Raw genomic sequence first — 18,108 nt, forward strand, 5'->3', positions numbered from 1 at the left:
TAAACACACAAGTGTAGAGGATCGCTTTTAGTACCTGACAACGAGGGCCGGGCGATTTGCAATCTATGTTTTTTTTTTTTTTAAAGAAAAATTTAAGTTTTGATTTTTTTTTCTCAATGCACTTTAAAATGACCTCAAGCCATCCAATTTATTCTCAAAAGTGCCACTTTACTGCTGTGATTGTCCTCAAATGCATATAAACAATCCCAACATAACACGGCTTTCATTTTTGACTCCAGGTGAGCGGAACATTTTTGCCCCATGTGCTGAGGGTGTTGTAAGACGGCTTAGTCTCTTACAGCTCCTGCAAACAAAGCTGCCTTTTGTTTCTTTACTGGCAGAGCAAATCACAGGCACAGCGTGTTCAATCCAATGTACAAACACAGGGTGCACGGGAGGACAGGTCTCACCTCTCGAACGAGACAGTTGTGTGAGTTCAGGTCCCGGTGGATTATGTTCATGGAGTGCAGGTACGTCTGTTTGACAGATAGAAAGACAGACATGAGGGGGAAATACAACAGAAGCTCTGAGGTCATGTCAAACCCACAGGAAGTGGAACAATGCTGTCTGGTTATAGCTCAAGAGGCTGTGGTTGAAAATCCTATAATTCAGTCATGCATGACACTCGTCATTGTACTAGAAGGAAATGTAAAAAGCCCATGCTGTAATCCTGCAGGAATTCATGCTGTAATTTCCACTGAGAGAGACGGAAATGATTGGGTGGAATATTGCCACTGGAGCTCACTAACATATAACCACTAGAGGGAGACAGTGGTGAAGTCTGAGGGAAGTGCTGCTATAGCCTCCACTAACTTCCTCCCTGGATCCTCTCAGGTCACCTCGAACAATTAAACAAAATAAAAACGCATGGACGCATCCACTCTCACAAATATACAAAAGTAGGAGCCCTCCAAATAAAAGCAATTAAACGCTTTCTTTTTCCATTATTTTAGTGGTTACAATTAAGACTGAAGACGTTTAAATAAAAGCACATTTTGGATCTTTGAACTCACCATCCCAGCAGCTATGTCTTTAGCAAAACTGACCCGCTGATTCCAGGGATAGTTAATGTCCTGTGGAGAGAAAAAAAAGCTTGGAAGTCAGTTTTTTGGCATCAAAACAGCATTACACAGTCACAGAGCATGGACACAAATAACACTTCACACGCATGACTCTCACCATTTTCTTAATAAGCTCCCTCAAGGTGCCTCCCTTTATGTACTCTGCAATGAAGTTTAGTCTCTTGTCTTTGTAGAGGACGCCGATGAACTTGAGCACATTGGGGTGCTCCAGGCAGCGCATGACCTTCACCTAAAGAAAGAGACATTCATACACTTGTGATGCTCCGGGAATAAATCAACAACAGTGGCGTCAAAAGCACTCGCACATACTCAATCTTTTCTTTTTCTTGACAAAAAGAGAAACTTCTGCATGCCAGAAAAAAAGCCTGTTTATAACACTTGCTCTTTATACATATTGTTTTTTCTCCACAATCTAGGTCAAATTAGTTTCCTTCTCTCATGAGCATTCTCAGTGCATTTTACATTTTGAGCAACATTTACTACATACATGAACCACAGCTGCCTCAAACAGCATTTTTACCTTTTTTGTAAAGCCACCAGACTCCATCCATGCTTCCATGTTCTATAACAAACTTATAATACAAATGGGACTCTTCCTTTTCTCCCAACACTCCAGAAATATGCACTTCAGCCTGACGGTGACTTTAAATTCCACACAAGTATAAATGCGAGGGTCTGCGGTTGTTTAGCTCAGTGATGTTTGTCCACAGGCTACGCTCTGATTCAATTTATTTCTACACAATATTAATGTTATGAGCACATTTCATACAAATAATAAAGAATATAAACGTTTAGAACAGCTTGTTATTACATAAAATAATACACTGAGTGGCAAAAAACATCCAGATCAGAAGGTTTCAACATGTTAATGTACTGTCTTATGATTTTAACAGTAGTGAAGTAAATTCCATGGCTTAAAGTCAACTGAAAAATACTGATAAAGGCACAAGTACCCAAAAAGTACTGCTTAATTCCAGTATATTGACAGTCTTTCTAAGTTGGTATTTCCACCTGATAGTTATCTCACACCTGCCCGACACAGTACAAACCGCCCCTTTAATGCACTCACTTCAGATCATTTGTAAAACATGTGATTCTGTTGAATCAGGAGACGCCAAGATTAAAGTTCACTCTTCCTGCTTTACACCACAGAAAGTCATTGCAGATATAAAGTGTATAAGTGTGATTGAAGATATTACTGCTTTTCAAACGTTTCCAAACATGTCTCCTTCAAGCCTCATGGTGTCTTGGTTTTTTTCTGCACTTTGTGGAGTCCCAAAACAAGATTACAAGTGACTCTACTGATGTGAGCGTCGGGCCACCTACAAGCAAACAAAGAGCCAGCAGCAGTCATAATCTGGACTAATTACAGTGTGGCTTTGTTCTGCAGCCAAGTATTTTTTACTTTGTTGTTTTACACCAATTACAAAGCAAAAAGTTCGGTACTGTCGCCAACCTAGTAATGAAAATAAGACCCCACCAAGTAATACACGCCACCAGAGCCGAGCAGCTTCTGTGAACTTCAAAGTTCTCATTAAAAAGGACGTTAAGTGGATGAGTGACTCCGAGAGACTGAACATCAAACGGGAGCACGAGCAGTAATTCACATCAGTTTTACAGAAGCGTAAACCTCAGCGGGGAGTCGTCACTCTGTTATCATTGCTGAATTAGTGGAGGGTGGGTGTGACAGGGAGTCTAGTGTGGGAGGAAAATAAGTCTGTGTTCACACTGCGAGACGAAATAGACCAAAACAGACGTTTTTTGTTGTTTTGTTGTTGTTGTTTTTAAAAGCAGATCCACTCCACTTTAATACGTAGTTCTTTTTTGGTTACAATTCTAATATTCTTCAAACCAACCGTGACGTGAACGGTCATGTAACAATTAATCTAACGTTCCTTGAAGTGATACGGACTAGAAACTCATCACTCACACAAACCTCACTGCTCAAAACAGGCGTTAAAATGTATGCCCTTGTATTTTTTATTTAAAGCTCTTTATCACTTATTCATCATTTTGTCAGCTCCAATTGAACACCTTCAAAAGTGAGATGCACATGCCGACATGTGTAGCATCCATATTCACTGTGAATGATTTCGATCACAGAACAACAGTCAACTCACTGTGAGGTGAGACAGTAACCACTATACCATTGAGGAGCCATGACGAGGTTGTCAACCTTTATATTGCTCAGTTTGGTTCAGTATTTAAATCATTCATCATTTCACAAGGTCACTTTAACCGTTGAGCACTTTAGATCACAGCCTGCTGCAGTGGACACTTTAATTTTTGCCCAATTTCTTTCAAAACGACATCTTAGGGACGTGTGTCTGTGTGTGGACGGCAGGGTGGGTGGCCATGTGATTGCATAAGTGTGGGTGTTTTTAACTTAATTGTTTTAAATTGGATCCCGGAGAAAGGTTCTCTCATCTTGACGGCATTATTTTTATGTCGAGTCATTTGATTTGATTTGATTGAAGACTTCATCATAATTGTTTTGATTTTAAATGTGCAACACACGTATAGTATATTATTCCAACGGCACTGAATCAAACAGCCACTTATGCAAATCTTTATCAGTTGGCTCTTTATCACAAATTCCAATGTGTTAAAATATTCTTTGCGGAGAATACATTACAATGTCTGGTTTCTAACAGGAAGGCTTCACAATCAGTGAGTTTGATTCCATCTCTAGTCTGCTTTTTAAATACAAGTAATTCTATGGTTCCAAATCTCTTCAGATCAGATAATATAAGCATTTTTTATTTCTTTTGGTTCAGTCCTGCCCTAAATTCTCAGAGACAAGTAGTTCATTTTAAGCTGCAGCTTCTTTCTGGTCACGCTCAAACTCCATTTACCTTCACTGCACTTCACTGTTTGGGAACAAGCTGTTCAAAGTGAGACGTTTGAAGACGTTTTGAGTGTAATAATAATTTTATGATGTGAATAAACATGGTTCTCCTTAATGTTGTGAGCCGTGATGGCTCGTCTCTCCTCACCTCCTTCAGGAACGTCCGCTGAGTCTCGTCGTCAAAGCGAATCAACTCCTTCATCACCATCACTTCCCCCGTCTCCCTGTGGGTCACCTTCAACAAGAAACACGCAAAAGTCAGGCTGGGAAACAAACCCGATGCAATATTGACCGTGCTCAGAGCTTGATATTAGAAAGATATTCAACATAATTTATGACTCATCCATCCAAGCAATTGCATGTTTGTGACTTGTTACATTTTACATTTTGGGACTAAAAACCTCTAACTATATTTTCTGTCCCATATGTAGTAAGAATAACCCTGCTGTAAACACATTAAGCTGTGGGTCAGATTCCCTGACCATCTCACACCATGACGCTCTACCTTGGACTTGTCTCAATGCTGCCATCTTCTGGACACTTTAAGAATCACCACATCTACTGTTTCACATTAGACGAGAAAAACAAATTGGAATCTACCTTGATGGCCTGTCCAAAGCATCCCTTCCCCAGCACCTCTCCGTGGATGAGGTCGGACGGGCGGAAGATGCGGTGAGTCCGGTTGGAGACCACTCGGAGCGACTCCGATCGATTGATGTCCTTCCTCTGGGAGATGGGTGATGCTGCATTGCTGGAGCCCGGAGACTTATCAATACTGTAGCTTCGTCTGCGAGAGAGGGGAGCGGGCGGTAGAAGTTAATGAGTCAGCAGAAGAGAGGCGCCGAAAATCTCAGCATGGTGTTTGCAGCTGCAACAATATTAACAGGAATTACAAAAATAGCTTGTTTTGTTTCAAATCAGACATCTTATGTGCAAAAGCAGAAAAGACTAAAATAACCCCAGCTTTGCTTGAGGATGCATGGTGAACAAACATAGAATTTCATGTGACAGGTGTTCTGCGAACAAACTCCTCATGCAGGAGCAGCAGTTGTGAGGAGGCAGGAACAGAAACACAAGTCTGGCTTGTTGGGGTTTTTTTTTTCTTGTGTCTTTTTCAAAGACGTCTCGGTGTGTCCCATCATATAAAGTACTAATTGTCTTACGTGATGATGCGGGATCTGATGTTGCCGGAGTCAGCGTTGGGGGGCTGAGTGATGGGCAGGATGGGGCTGGGGCCCTCGGACAGAGGGCTGGACAGCGGGCCGTCGGCCTCGGAGGAGCCCCCCTCCTGCCCGTGGCTGTGGGGGTCGTGTTCGATGGTGAGCTGCAGCAGCCGACTCGTCTCCTGGATCAGCAGGTCGATCTGGCGATGAGTGATTGAGAGCAGAAATAGAACAGCAGAGAGGTTTATTGCGGCTCAAAAAAACGAGCCTGATGGATGCAGTGGATGGAAATGTCTTAGAGTAAATCTGTAGGTTAAAGATACAGTGAACCGATTGCTGCTGTTACTTAATGCTAATTCATAAAGCGCAGACATGAGGCCGACCACAGAGAATAAAAGTCGTCTATTTAAATATTTATACAGTTGAATTAAATATAGCACATGCTGTATGTCGCTATAGATATATTTAGCCCTTCCTGATGCTCTCAAACAAATGGAAAGATGATCATGATAAAACTGTTTATAAATAACAAGTTATTGTAAAACTATGTTTTTTTTGTATTATGATTCAGCTCATATTAAAGTTTTGACAAAGAAACTAGATCATTTACTACATATAACAAATCAGGTAATGAGCACAAAAACAATGAATTCAATTAAAAAGGTTTTTTTCTTTTGTTTTTTTTTTAAACAAAAACATATACTCTTGGCATTTAAATATCTTGCTGGCTTTGAGCATGATGCAGAGCAGTGAATACCTCATCCAGAGGGACGTTATGAATGGGGGTCCCATTGATTTCCAGGATACGGTCTCCCACATGGATGGAGTTCTTCACATCTGGACTGATGCAGTCTGCATCCACTCTGTATAAAAAAATACAATTAAAAAAAAAATCACTTTTCTGCCCACGTTGAATATTTTCATTGTTCCCCAGACGTGAGATCAGATAAGTTCAGAGCTCATTTGAATAACAGTGACTCAGATCCCGGCTCATTTCCTTTTCCTTCTGCTCTATTATACATTTTAAATGAAGTCCATGTATCAACCTGTCCTGCATTTATGATTCCCCTTCTTTATCCTCTGTCCTTCACCGTATGTTAACCTCTCCTGCATTATTAACAGGATCCACATGAAAACACAATGGCTTTTAATATGGAACAGAGCAACTCACTGGGAGACTCTGACGGTGCATCCGCTTTCAGGAGTGAAGCCGTTGGTGGGGCTGAGCGGCTGGTCGATGGCTACGGAGAAGCCCCGCCCCCTGCGTCCGTTGTTGCCCTCGGCGGAGGCCGGGATGGACACCAGGGTGACGGTGTGAGGGATCCGCGAGCATGGTGAGTCCGGCAACGACACCGGGGTCACAATGGTCTGATAGTAACAGTGACCGCTGCAGGAGAGGATGGAGAAAAGGAGACGTTTTACAAAAAAGAGAGAGTACGGGAGGAAGAAGAAAACCATTGTGAGGCTTCCATGGAATCATAAATGGGTCAATAAGTTCTCATTATATCAGTTTTTAGAGCATCACATGTTGTTGACGAGATGTTCAGGACCAAACTATGCAGTCATTATTCTCCGCCGAGGGTCAGCGTGACCTTTGACAAAAACAGTTTCACAAGTCTGGATTGCAAAACAACCAAATTTCACAAAACAAATCAAAACAGAAAACATTCTGAGAATTGAAGTATATGATTGAAAACAGAAATTTAAATGGAAAAACCACTAAATACAAAGAGAGCACACGAGCAGCTGACATGAAAGTTAATTTCCTCTCATGTCGCCTGAATAAAACTTTGCGCTGCAACATGTGAAGCAGTGAATAAGAGTTAAAGTCATCCTCCACTTCAGCTCAAGGAGCAGCACAAAGCCTGCTTTGTTTGCGTGTCCAGTACGGAAATACAGCAAAGTGACCCTGACCCAAAAATAGATTTCACCTCATCATTTATATTAAAACAAATTGCTTTTAAATCTGTATTTGGTTACTGCTTGGAACGACTCATGGATTTGAACCCAAGTCCTTCAGACACAGATCTTACGTGGACTCTGACTGTGTGTTTGAGGTCATTGTTAAATGCTGCAGAGTAAAATGAGGAGCTTCTGCTGGCTGATGGAGAAAAACTGAAAGCCTCTGAAAGTCTTGCACTGGACTGAATCGCTGTGGTTTTTTTGGGATTTGACTCACATGCCACCTTCTGTTCGTAAAGCCTACGATTTGTGACTGTCCCACTAAAACAATCCTGCAGCTGAACAACTCAACAACACGTGAGAACTGTAAGTAACGCATTGAGTTTACCGCATCTACATCCACCACATAACATTTGAGGTGACGCTGGTTTCGAGTGTAAATGTTAGCGTTGATGATATGAAAGAGTCACAGTTTGCAGGACAAATTTGAATATCTGTTTTTTTTGAGTGACTTTCCCCACACGCATCCCATCACCTTCAGTTTGTCAGAGAACTGAATTCTTCCTTTGAAGGCAGAAATGAGCCGGATGCATTTTGAGATTCTGCCTGTCACGAGCAGCTTTGGCTTACTGTGCGTTTCTGTGCATTTTGGGTTTTTTTTTTTAAAGGGATTTGAAATGGATTAGTGAGTGGCAGAAGATGGAATTAGGAAAACGACCTAAAACAAATAATCTTTGGGTTAATTGAAGGGGGAGGTTGCACGGAATGCAAAGCTCCCACCCAAAAAAAAAAATTGGCCGATCCTGTGGATGTCAGTGCTGCCACTGGACAAACGGAGATGATTTATAAAGAAGTAGGTCACATTTAAGCGAGCACTGCAGACAGTCTGGTTTGATACTGATGGAATAAAATAAAGGGGTGTCTCCAAAACGTGGAATTCCAGAATGTTTTTAAGCCTTATATACAATTAATTTTGCTCATTACTGTTTGCTGCTGGTGAAAGAGGAAAAATCCGAGCTTACGAAATATTCATAAATAATGTATTTTGATCAAAATCTGAGAGGATGAAATGAAAAAGGCTTGAAATTGAATTCAGTCCTACAGAAAATGATCTTTTCCTTTGTGTGCATTTTTTTTTTAATTTAGATGCGCCCTTATTGCGTATGTGTGCATATTTTGACGTGTTTCTTGCTGAAACTCACCAGTAGAGTTTGGATCTCTCCACCAGAGCATACGTGTCTCCATCGCCAATGAACGCCCTGCAGTTCAGACAGGTGAAGCATTCTGGGTGATACTTCTGTTCGCCTGCGACCTACAAAGAAAAAGAAAAAAAAAAAAGCATTCTCAAACAGAGCTTTTTCTTGTCCTGCTAATGCACAAGTAAACATGGTGCTGAGAGATGTGCCGGGGTGTTAAATGGGCTGTTTTTCTGATCCAAAGGGGATCACCGGAGGGCAAAACGTTCACAATACTTGATGTGACCAGAGCAACAAGCAACATGAGGCTCTTTAAAACCGGTCTGGGAAGTAGGGCGAGGCCTGCTCAACAGAGGGTCACTGATGAGTTACAAGCTCAGAGATTGAGTTAGCTGCGGCCAGGTCCCCTCTGGAGCTCGGGGCAGCTTTGCAAACAAGAGCAGAGAACTGAGTTTAAGGCCACGAAAACAGAGCTGAGAACGAGCAGATAATTCACACTGGCAGATCGGTGGAAGATGTCTGCCGGAGGGGTTCTTGCTCTGTGTGTGTCCTCCAGATCAACAATAAATAACCACCCTGCAAAGGCCAGGAGATAAATCAAGCATCAACATGCATATTTGCCCTGCTGCTCGTTGAATCTGTGCATCCTCTCTTGGTGCAGCTTTTTTTTTTAATTTTTTTATCAATTAATGAATTGGCCTTCACCTCCACATATCATTATCGACCCTTTTTAACTCCGTCAGGTAATTTGGTGCCCACCGATGCAAATGAGCCACCCACTCAAACGTTTACTGACATCTATGCTTAAACATGAGCGGCCATGTTAAGCCCCTCAGGTTGAGCTGTTTGCTCCCCAGAGGTTTTGCTTTTTGCTTTGTGTGGCAGAAAAATTTGGAAGGAGTTTTCCCCCATGGCAGCGATCCTCAACAGCAACAATCTGCAATGCAAATGTGAGTGAGAGTAAGGAGGGGCGGCATGTGGTGGAGTGCCGGCTGGACAAAGACTAATCAATCAAACGCAGAGATAGATTTTTGTTTTTTAATTGGCAATTTAGCATTTTTCCTATGAGAACAGTTTAAAAAAAAACAAAAAAAAAAACTCACAGGATCCAATCCTATAATATTAACTAGTAAATTTCTGCAATTAGACTTAACATCTGACTCGCTGGGATCAAACCAGCCTCAGTACAGAGCTAATTATTGCCAAAGCTTTGAAACACAAAATACTAAGAAAGCTCCTTCTCAATGAGCTGTAAACCAAAAGCAAAACTGTGTAAAATGAGACAAATAAAAAAAAGAGGGAGAATCTGTTAGGATCAAAGAATCAATAAAATGACTGTTCCAGCCATATGTCTGCTGCCCCACCCTCCTGGGTGAGCAGCCGCCAAGCCACCAGCGCACACAAACAGATAAACACAAGCCGAGGGGGCCTCAGGTCCCTGCAGAAAGCACATTAATTAACAGCTTTTTTAAAAAAGTCTTCCAGCAAAATACTTGAAAAAGATGCCACCACTCAAGCTTTGGGACCAAAACGTCTCGACTCGTTTGTATTTATTCATCTCCTTTTTTTTTTTTTGCATTCCAAGTGAAAAACAACAAATGTTGGCTGTGCCTCTGGCTGAAACAGCAGAACAGTCAAGTTGGAGACTGAGATCACGGCGCAGATAGAGCCAGGTGGTGTAATGGCTTTGTAATGGACGGGGGAGGGAGGCAACTGTAGGGCTTATTGACCGGATTAATTTCTTTATTTGTCCTCTAAGCAGCCTCATAAAGAAAAGGAGCCATAAACAAACTTGAGCGCGACATCAACAAAGAGTGTAAACACGACAGGGGATGAGTGCAAACAATCAAACAGTTAAACCAGTGAGATGATGCTGCAGGTGGAAGATCATTTGAAAGAAAAAACTAAACTTCTTTATCATGCTTTTTATAGCTTCGTGGTCATTTGTACGAGCAGGAGATTTTGTGTCTTTTGCGTGCTTATCGGGTGCGAATCTGACAAATGGGAAGGACAGGAAGGAGAACGGACAGCTGGACGGAGATGAAAAGGGTGTGTGGCTCCGACAGTATGGCCACCATTTGCTCACCATGCGGGCATCGCGCGCACACACACACACACACACACAGACACACACACACAATGTTCTTAAGGCTAAAGCAGAACAAGGCAGCACTCACACATTCACAATCACATGCATTAAGTTTCAATGCCTTGTGCGTCGTTGTTTCCTGCAGAATTACTATATTTCATCCGTTGTGACATGTTACCCAATCCTCCTGATCCCCTGACCCTAAACATGCCTTCACCTAAGAATTTATGGATTTCCCTAAAGGGGAAGTTCATTTTTCTCTCCATGATGATCTGAGTCCTCACGGGTTGGTGTTGCAGTCAGGTTGAAGATCCCATTAGGACGGAAGAACAACACAGACGCACGTTTTAATCAATTCAGATGACATTGAGTTACATTCATTTCCTGTAGACTGCCTCGTGTTTATCAAAGCTACTACTTAACTAACCCCACCCTTAACCTTAAACATGTCTTCACCTCAATATTCAATGACTTTTCTTCAGACTGACTCACATAGATTAACCAATCAATGTGAGTGTGTGAACAGATTTCAATCCTTGGAGTCTGAATGAATCAGAAACCGCTGAAAGTCTTAGAGTTTGCTGGAGTAAATAATTATTTCTCTTCATTTTGGACACCTTTTTAATCTTTTATCCTTCTTTGTAGTTCCCACGTTCTGATTCACCGCTCCTGTCTGGCATTTATTCCATTGTTAAACTTTATTGTTGTAAAGCACCTTTGACTGCTTTGTTTCTGAAAACGTGCGGAACAAATTTGAAGTGTCCCTGTTTTACCTTCACCACAGTAATATTAAATACTAACTCACAGGCACACAGGAACACGTGCACACACCCTGAAAGGCGACAGCTGCTGCCCTCACATTTAGAACGGGCACTCCAAACTGAAGATTTACAGATAACCAGGCCGAAAGAATTGTCATCCAATATAGAAAATCCTCACTCTGCGTGACCACGACCACGTGACCGGCATCTTTTCAAAAGGCTGATTGAAAAAAACCCACAAAAAAAAAACACCATCATGTGTATAAATACTGTATGCCGCTGCTTCCTTCTCTCATTGTCGGGGCTGTTTGAAAGTGTGATAACTTCAATGTGTATTAGCTCAATATCATGTTCTTCGGCGTGTGACTGTGTGTTCTCCTGTCATGAAGCCTCGTGGATTCTCTAGAGGCAACAGATAAAACAGTACAGTACAAGTGTGCCTGGGGGGGTAACTCCAGGAGTGATCGGGTCAAGTTAAGGCAAAAAGCTCAGTTAGTCTTTTGTTCACATTGTTTGCGTGACTCCAAAGATATCGTGAAATATCTTTCTTATCAATTAAAAGACACTTTGACTATACAAAGGTCTGTGTTTTTTTTTTTTTTTTTGGTGTTTTAATCATCCCAGGTTTCTTAAACTTAGGCAGAAAATGTGATGCGTTCATTCAGATAATCAAGCTGTTCGCAGTTTGCTTCTTCCTGAAACTATGAAAGGATCTTTTCCAGGCCTGACTGGGTTGTTTGTGCTCCAACCATTCAGAAGGAATTATTACTTTCAAAACTACTTCCGGTTTATGGAAGAATGCACTATTAAAACTTGATAGAAATTATGGCAAAGTATTATACTACAGTGAGTCAATAGTAATAACAAGCTCAGCTTCTTTATGAATATGAATGTTTGTTACATTGAAGGTTGAACAATAAATATTCAGGAACTTCGCAAACTAGAAGCCTTTAAGTTTATTTTCCTCTTTGTTATTTACTACTCTTGACTGTTTGTAAGCTTAAACGCTGTTTTTTTTCTCACATTTTTGAACAGTGTAAAGAACAAAGAACAAATTGACTCAGGAAAGCTGTGATTTTCTGAGATGGATGACAATAATTATAAAATGGTTAATTGTAATAACGTGTAAATAATGTTTGGTAACTTATTTTATGTTGCATGTTTATGAAAATTCACGGATGAAAGTAAATTCATCCATGAAGTTTCTCAATCTCAGACCTCATTTGGTCAAATTTATTGGTCAAAAAGAGTAGATGTAAATATTCATTATCAGCTAATGTCCACATGAGAGCTAGTTGTTAAAAACCATATTAACTTCAGAACATTTCCACATAAGAAGCAGAGGAAAGTAATAAAGGAAATGAATAACAAGAATAAAAAAAACAACTTTGGACAATTGATAAACTTAAGAGAAAAAAGAAAGTTCCTTTTAGAAGAGAACACGATGAACTTAGAGATTTCAATCTAAACTGATTTGCAGCAGCATAATGTTTCTTTTTGGCACCTCCACGCTATCTTGGTTTTATCTGAATGTTGGCGACACTGCCAGCGGTCACTCCTTAAACACGGCTGCACAGCTTATCATTAGTCTGCGCACTGGCTGCAGTCTGTGGGTGTTTTTCTGGTGATGGGTAGAAATTAGGATTTAAAGTGTCTTCTGATTATCTCCGACAGGCAACAGTCGGCTCCAGACTCCTCAGGCCTGATGACCTCCCAGTTTTTGTTCCTACTGATTTATACGTGTGACCTTAAAACTGGCTGAGGAATGTGAGTGGACCTCGGTAAGCTGTTTAGTGAAATTTATGACGGCCTAATGCTCTCAGTGACACGAAACAGCCCAAAAGAACATGTTGGTAATAAGTCAGAGTCTCCTGACAACTCTTCCACGTTGGTTCTCCCCGAGCTAAGGTCTGGACACTGTCATAGGTTCAAATGTGTGAAAATCATCATGGGCATCAACTGATGACCTCCAGGCGCCATATTTAATCACCAATAATCACTTTTCTGAAAAAAATTAAAGGAAATAGGAGCAACACAATTCACAGTCTGCAACAAGTTCTTAATATTTGTCACAGGTTGAATCATTTAGTTCCTTTTTACAACAGCAAATAACTTCCCACAACCGCAGCCGGGTCTTCCCCAAGATATTTCCACTTTCTGTCACATTTCCCATTGGATATATTTATCATGGAGTGTCTGTGTCTATGACAAGTTTGAGCATCAAATGGACAGAAAATGCAGAAATGACATAGAATGGCCACAGTGACTGATCCTGCAACACAGTTTCATGTGTAAACTAGGAGTGAACTTAATTGAAAATGTACATTTTAATCAATACATATCTTTTACAATGCAGTAAGGGAGGAAAATTGGGACTGTTGAATGTGATTGATTGAAAAAGGTTTAAAAAAAGTTTTAGATGTTACTTCTGCAGGCAGTCGACCTTACACAGAATAGAGGGACCCAGTGATTTCAACAATTTGTAAAACATGTAAAGAAAGTACTTTTTTTTTTACCACTATTGTGAAGCTGCAGATGAAACTAATTTAAAAAGATAATCTGAAGCAGCAGCAAATGTCGGACCAAAGAAGCATTCAGTAAGGATTGAGAGGTAACCCTCATGATATTATACTCCGAGATTTACTTTGATTCTCCAAGGTCACCTTCAACCTTCGATACCTGGTAGACGGCTCAAATTACAAATGTGTGACACTGGTGAAGCTTGTCTGCCACTGTAATGATTAGTAGGTTAAGCAATGGTCATGAAAAACACCAAATGTCAAATTGTATTCGCAGCAACTGAATGGAAATAAGAAGAAGATATTGTCAAAATAGATGAAAAAAAAAAAAACTATGAAAGAAGCAGCTTGTGGTTTTCCTCACTACAAAGGAGGCATTCAGGTACAAGTGTGAGTTACACATATTAAAAAAAAATGCTCTGGGGCCTGTTATAGTTTTAGTGATGCTAAGAAAATCAGTCAAGAAATAACTAACATTGGAGTGATCACAGAACGTAGAGTAAAACATCTACAAAATCGTTTTGTCGATTTTGTCATTGAATTGTGAAACTTTTATTAATTTACCAAATGATGATAAAAACTTTAAGACAGATCTGTATTCATTACATAATATTTAATTGATGTGAATGAAATCAGACACTCTGAAAAGATGTAATATATTCCAAGAGGTCATGAGCATGGTTACCTTACCTTTATTGGGGGCTACACACTGGAAACCTCTACATTCATTCTCATTTTTACTTCTTTGCATCTTAATGTATAAGAACCACCTCCTCCCATTTTTAGCCCAATTTTCATTTGTTGATTCATTGATTCTAATCATGTTGAAAGATATCATACAGTGTCTTTGTGGACATTTGCACGAATCTGGCATCTTGTTTGTTTTGTTACTTATTATGTTCAAAATGTCAAATATGATAACAAAAAAAAGACTATCTAATCATTCAAGGATACTCTGAGCACATGATGTAGCCTGCACGCCGGCACACACACTCACGTCATTGTGGGTGAGAAATGAGTCCAAACAATTCACACATTTGTTTGAAATTAAGTGCAACAAGAACAAATTATGGTGCACATTTCTTTTGATACGTGCATGTGTATGCATTGGCAGAACAAATCACTTAACCACTTCATCTCTGCATCTATAAACACCGGTCAGAGCCTCTGGCTTCACTCCACTTTGTCTGAATGTGCAACAATGACCTCACATCAACACAGCAGGAGGTTCTGTGGTAGCACATGAGGTCCGGATCTGCTTTCTCCCATGTTTGATGTCATGAGGTGCACCCCGAAGCCTCCTCAAACTCAAAACCAGTCCACATGTGAGTGAGATCACAGAATCCACAAATAATGATCTCATATGGATGCTTGGGAGAAATGGTTGAAACGGCACGTGCAGGAGGTACCCGACACTCCCCGCAGAGTCATTACAACTGGGTCAAGTACCACAAAACACGTCAAAGGGAATTTCTGAAATCGAAACACAGAAAGTATGGTGATGATGATCACACAAAGCTGCAATCAAGCCCTGTTGGAACAGGAATATGTAAAAATCGTAAGTGACCCCGCTGGCCAGCAACCTCTCAGACACTTTCAAGCTACAGTGATTTAGAGGAACACAATTAGAGTGAAAAGCTTGAGAGAAGAGAGAGAGAGAGAGAGAGAGAGAGAGAGAGAGAGAGAGAGAGAGAGAGAGAGAGAGAGAGAGAGAGAGAGAGAGAGAGAGAGAGAGAGAGAGAGAGAGAGAGAGAGAGAAGACAGAAGAGCACATTGATGGTGTGTGAATGGAAACCCCCTTCTGCCACATACAGTACCGGAGAAACACAGGCCGTCATTGCTGTCGATGAATTCAGCCTTCCTCTCTGCAAATGAGGAAACTTGGTCTGCACACATCTATCTGTCTCTCTATCTGAATGCACGCACACTTTAAAAACTACTTGTATCAGAGGAAGAATGCTCCCTAAAAATAGCATGCATGCCATGGCTCATCAGTTTTTCATGACATGCAAAAAAAAAAAAGGAGAGGAGAAACTAGAGCAGCGGGAGGAAGAGGAGGACAAGATCTGCAATTACAAAGCGATACACTGACCCAGTTTGACAGGACAGTAAAAACACAGCATCAGTTTTTAAAGGCAGAGAGAGAGAGAGCGAGAGAGAGAGAGAGATGATGGAGGCGATGCAGGAGCAGCTGGCACACCTTCTCCACCAGCCGGAGACCGGCTCATGAATACTGTATGTCACCCGTATACGACACCCAGGCAGCGGCCATCGGCTCCGACTGACACTCACCTTCTTCTCCTTCTTCCACAGCCTGAGACAGCAAAAGCTCCAGAAAAACAAATCTCCCACCATGTCAGCGAGAGCCGGCGCTCGCCCTCCGTCTAGTTCATCCCACTGAGGCGGCCGATTCCCCGGCTGTCACAACAAAACACTGGCAGTGGCCAAGCCGGGCCGAGAGGGTGGAGGCAGCTCCAGAGAGGGAGGGAGGACAGAGCAGCCCACGCCTCTGCAGCTGAGCTCATCTCCGAATCAGAGACACTCCTCCTCCCCGTCCTCCCACCGCTCCAGCCCAGCCCTCCTCCTCCTCCTCCTCTTCCCCTTCCTCCTCTCTCTTGCTATGACCTCATCGTTTCCTGTTTGGTCCCGCCCACTCTTGCACACGCTCCATGTGATGCGATGCTCTCAGCTAGAGGCACATGTTCAATTCATCTCATAAACAGAGAAAGTGGCCAAATCAATCTCTGGTGTAAAAGACACAATATTACAGTAAAGTAAAAAAAAAAAAAAAAAAAGAAACACTTAATTTTCTCTGATCTACATTTATTCTTTCGTGTAATACAAAAAAAGGGCATATATACTTTTTAATGCTAGAAGTGATATGACTAAACTATTGTGCTGTACCTTTTAAATTTCACCTGCCTGAAGCCTGAGTTATCCTTTAGTCAGCAACACTCTTGTTAAACTAGTTTGAATACAATTATTAAAAGCTTTATCCTCCACTTAATTATATTCACCATCATCTAAAAGAAAAAAAAAAGGATACTGGAAGAAGGCATCTTCCTGAGATTTATTCGGCAAAAAGTCTAGTCCAGACATAAAAACCACCAATGTAACCTACTGGGGTTTCATTTCACATTATAGATATTTAATGAAACACTACTCACATTTTATTGTATGTTTGAAATGTTAAACAAATGCCTGATGCTTTTGATGCCTTACTGTGTAGAAAACACCTCGGAACTCTTTAGAATAAGACACAATTAATTACTGTATTACCTTTTTCTTTAATTACTTAACCAAGTCCTTGGCAACATGCCAAATAATGACTTTTAAGATGTTTCTATTTCTCCATGTTTAAAGTCTTGTACCAGATAAGAGGAAATTACGCCATTGCCACATGGTTTATTCTTTTTTTCTTTTCTTTTTTCGGGCTTGACTCAGACTATAAAGATGTAATCCCACATGTCCAGCATGCCCTGCATACCCCGAGGTGTGGACCCTACCCTCCCCTCACACTGACACTGAAGGACTGAAGGACCATCTGAGTGCTCAGATATTATTAGAGCATCAGATCCACTCAGTCCACTTCCTGTCGGTCCTCATGTTAAAGCAGCCGAGACACTTCAGGGTCAGACAGCTGAGAGGCAGAGCGTGATTAAGTTACTGTGGAAGTTATGGATGCTACATTAGATAGAGAGATAGAGAGAGAGAGAGAGAGAGAGAGAGAGAGAGAGAGAGAGAGAGAGAGAGAGAGAGACAGACAGACAGACAGACAGACAGACAGACAGACAGACAGATGATAAAACCACAGTCAGTCTAAATATTCTGATCATTCATGCTGTTTTTAATGGCATGTTTCAAAATAATAGAAATAATGGATGTCTGGGATCAATTTATTCCAGAACCTGAGATATTATCAACAGAAAAGGCTCATGGGCAAAATCTCTTTTCATACTAAATACAGTCTGATTCTTCAGGAACAATTTATATTTTAGATAATTTAATCCTGTGAAGTGTTGTCTTCCTCAGCAATACATATTCTTGAAAAAAGGATATTTTTGAGAAAGTTCCTGTCCTTCATTTGTCTACCATTAACACTTTTGTTATTTATAATTATTACACAAAATGAAGAATGCACACACCAATTATCAAAAGGGAATAGAGGTTTTTCTGTGAAAATGAATGGGAAACAGTGAATGGAAATCGGTGCCATAAAAAACTATTTTAATCACTCATTAAGTTGAACAATACATCTTAAAAATGGACAAATGAATCCGTGATTGAAACAGTTTTAGTTGCCGCTCTGCTTCAAACTGCATCAGCAACGTTCTGTGCAATAAACCCCCATAAGATAAAAACGTCCTTCTTCTGTACAGTGGAAGGAAAAGTGTTGTAGGTTGAGATCCCCTGACTCTCAGCAGAGAAGTGAAACCAAACGGCCCACAGCTCCTCGCCCCTGTGGGGGGAAATCCAGCCTGCAGAGGCTGCTGCTTTCGTCATGGTTCCCCCACACTGGAAACTATTCACTGAGGGCTTTTTGTCAGA

The 18,108-nt window shown here is 41.0% G+C and overlaps 1 protein-coding gene across 1 annotated transcript in view; it reads right to left on the bottom strand.

Moving 5' to 3' along the window:
• Nucleotides 1-18,108, bottom strand: part of limk1a (LIM domain kinase 1a) — a gene marked incomplete at its 5' end in the record, with an annotated part of 50,527 nt that overhangs the window by 3,373 nt on the left and 29,046 nt on the right. The window contains 9 exons of the mRNA XM_080514745.1: nucleotides 411-476; nucleotides 1,014-1,073; nucleotides 1,180-1,311; nucleotides 4,079-4,165; nucleotides 4,531-4,717; nucleotides 5,094-5,293; nucleotides 5,851-5,956; nucleotides 6,265-6,480; nucleotides 8,198-8,307. Of these exons, the coding sequence (XP_080370871.1) occupies nucleotides 411-476; nucleotides 1,014-1,073; nucleotides 1,180-1,311; nucleotides 4,079-4,165; nucleotides 4,531-4,717; nucleotides 5,094-5,293; nucleotides 5,851-5,956; nucleotides 6,265-6,480; nucleotides 8,198-8,307 (1,164 nt within the window). The remainder of the gene's footprint in view (nucleotides 1-410; nucleotides 477-1,013; nucleotides 1,074-1,179; nucleotides 1,312-4,078; nucleotides 4,166-4,530; nucleotides 4,718-5,093; nucleotides 5,294-5,850; nucleotides 5,957-6,264; nucleotides 6,481-8,197; nucleotides 8,308-18,108) is intronic.

This window comes from Blennius ocellaris (genome assembly GCF_963422515.1).
Source record: "Blennius ocellaris genome assembly, chromosome: 2".
Classification (NCBI taxonomy): domain Eukaryota; kingdom Metazoa; phylum Chordata; class Actinopteri; order Blenniiformes; family Blenniidae; genus Blennius; species Blennius ocellaris.